The sequence below is a fragment of the Tetrahymena thermophila genome (genome assembly GCF_000189635.1).
Source record: "Tetrahymena thermophila SB210 genomic scaffold scf_8255229, whole genome shotgun sequence".
NCBI classification, from domain to species: Eukaryota; Ciliophora; class Oligohymenophorea; order Hymenostomatida; family Tetrahymenidae; genus Tetrahymena; species Tetrahymena thermophila.
Genome location: NW_002476805.1, coordinates 1 through 917, shown reverse-complemented (window position 1 = coordinate 917; position 917 = coordinate 1). Strand labels below are relative to the sequence as shown.

Here is a 917-nt window from a genome sequence, read left to right as displayed (position 1 = left end):
GTAATCTGAGTAATTTGCTTAATTTATTATTGTATTTTTAAAATTTTAATTAAAAAACTTAATAAAAAATTTAATAAAGGGAGGAATGTTTTCTTATTTAAATTACTTTAATTTTTTATTTTTATTATTTGATAACATGAATAAGTTAATTAAAATTTTTTAAAAACTATAATTCAGGTACATATACTTATAGTAGTTATATAGTTACAGAAATAAGAAATAGGAAAGTAAGAAAAGTGTTTACAGGAAACGTGAATTAAGCTTTAAGTGCAGGAGGTAACTTTGTGTAAAATTAGTAAATCATTGCTAATTCATATAATGCTGGTTAAACTAATGTAAGGTATTATTTAACTTATGATCTTATGTAGAATTAAGTTTCTGGTAATACTATCTAAGTTATATTCCCTTCTGCTTAGTACACCATAGCAGCCAGTTTAACATGTACTATTCAGGATAAAAATAGTTTAGCTACAATTTCAAGCACGTGTTCCAGTAATACTTCATCTAATAGTTTTGTAATTTAACTCTCTACTGCTCTTAAACCAGGAACAAGCTATATTATTAAAATGGTAGTAAACAATCCAACAGCTGTTGGTTTGACAAATAACTTCTAAATGAAATTCTACACAGATAACACATTAGCTACTCTACAAGGCCAGTAGAATGTAAATGGAGTTACTATAATTAATTAGCTTATCTTAATTGCAAGAATGTACTAACCCCATACAAATGTATATTTCTGCTAATCTCTAGATACTTGCCCTCTCAAATTTACAGCTAAACTTACAAATGCTTTAAATATGGGTGTAGATAGTTTATAGATTGCAACAAGCTATATAGGTACGGTCATTAAATTATAATCTTAAACAAAAGAGCTTTAATGTTGGATAAATGAGCTTGCAGCTTATAATTGTTAT

General features: G+C 26.4%; 1 protein-coding gene across 1 annotated transcript; it reads right to left on the bottom strand. All coding sequences in view use genetic code 6, as the record gives it.

Annotated features, from left to right (window-relative positions):
• Positions 1-448: 448 nt before the first annotated feature.
• TTHERM_002653495 (transmembrane protein, putative) lies at positions 449-850 on the bottom strand (the record flags this gene model as incomplete). Its single annotated transcript, XM_012795180.1, has 1 exon — positions 449-850. One exon carries the CDS (start codon positions 848-850, stop codon positions 449-451), a length of 402 nt encoding a protein of 133 aa, XP_012650634.1.
• Positions 851-917: the final 67 nt, after the last annotated feature.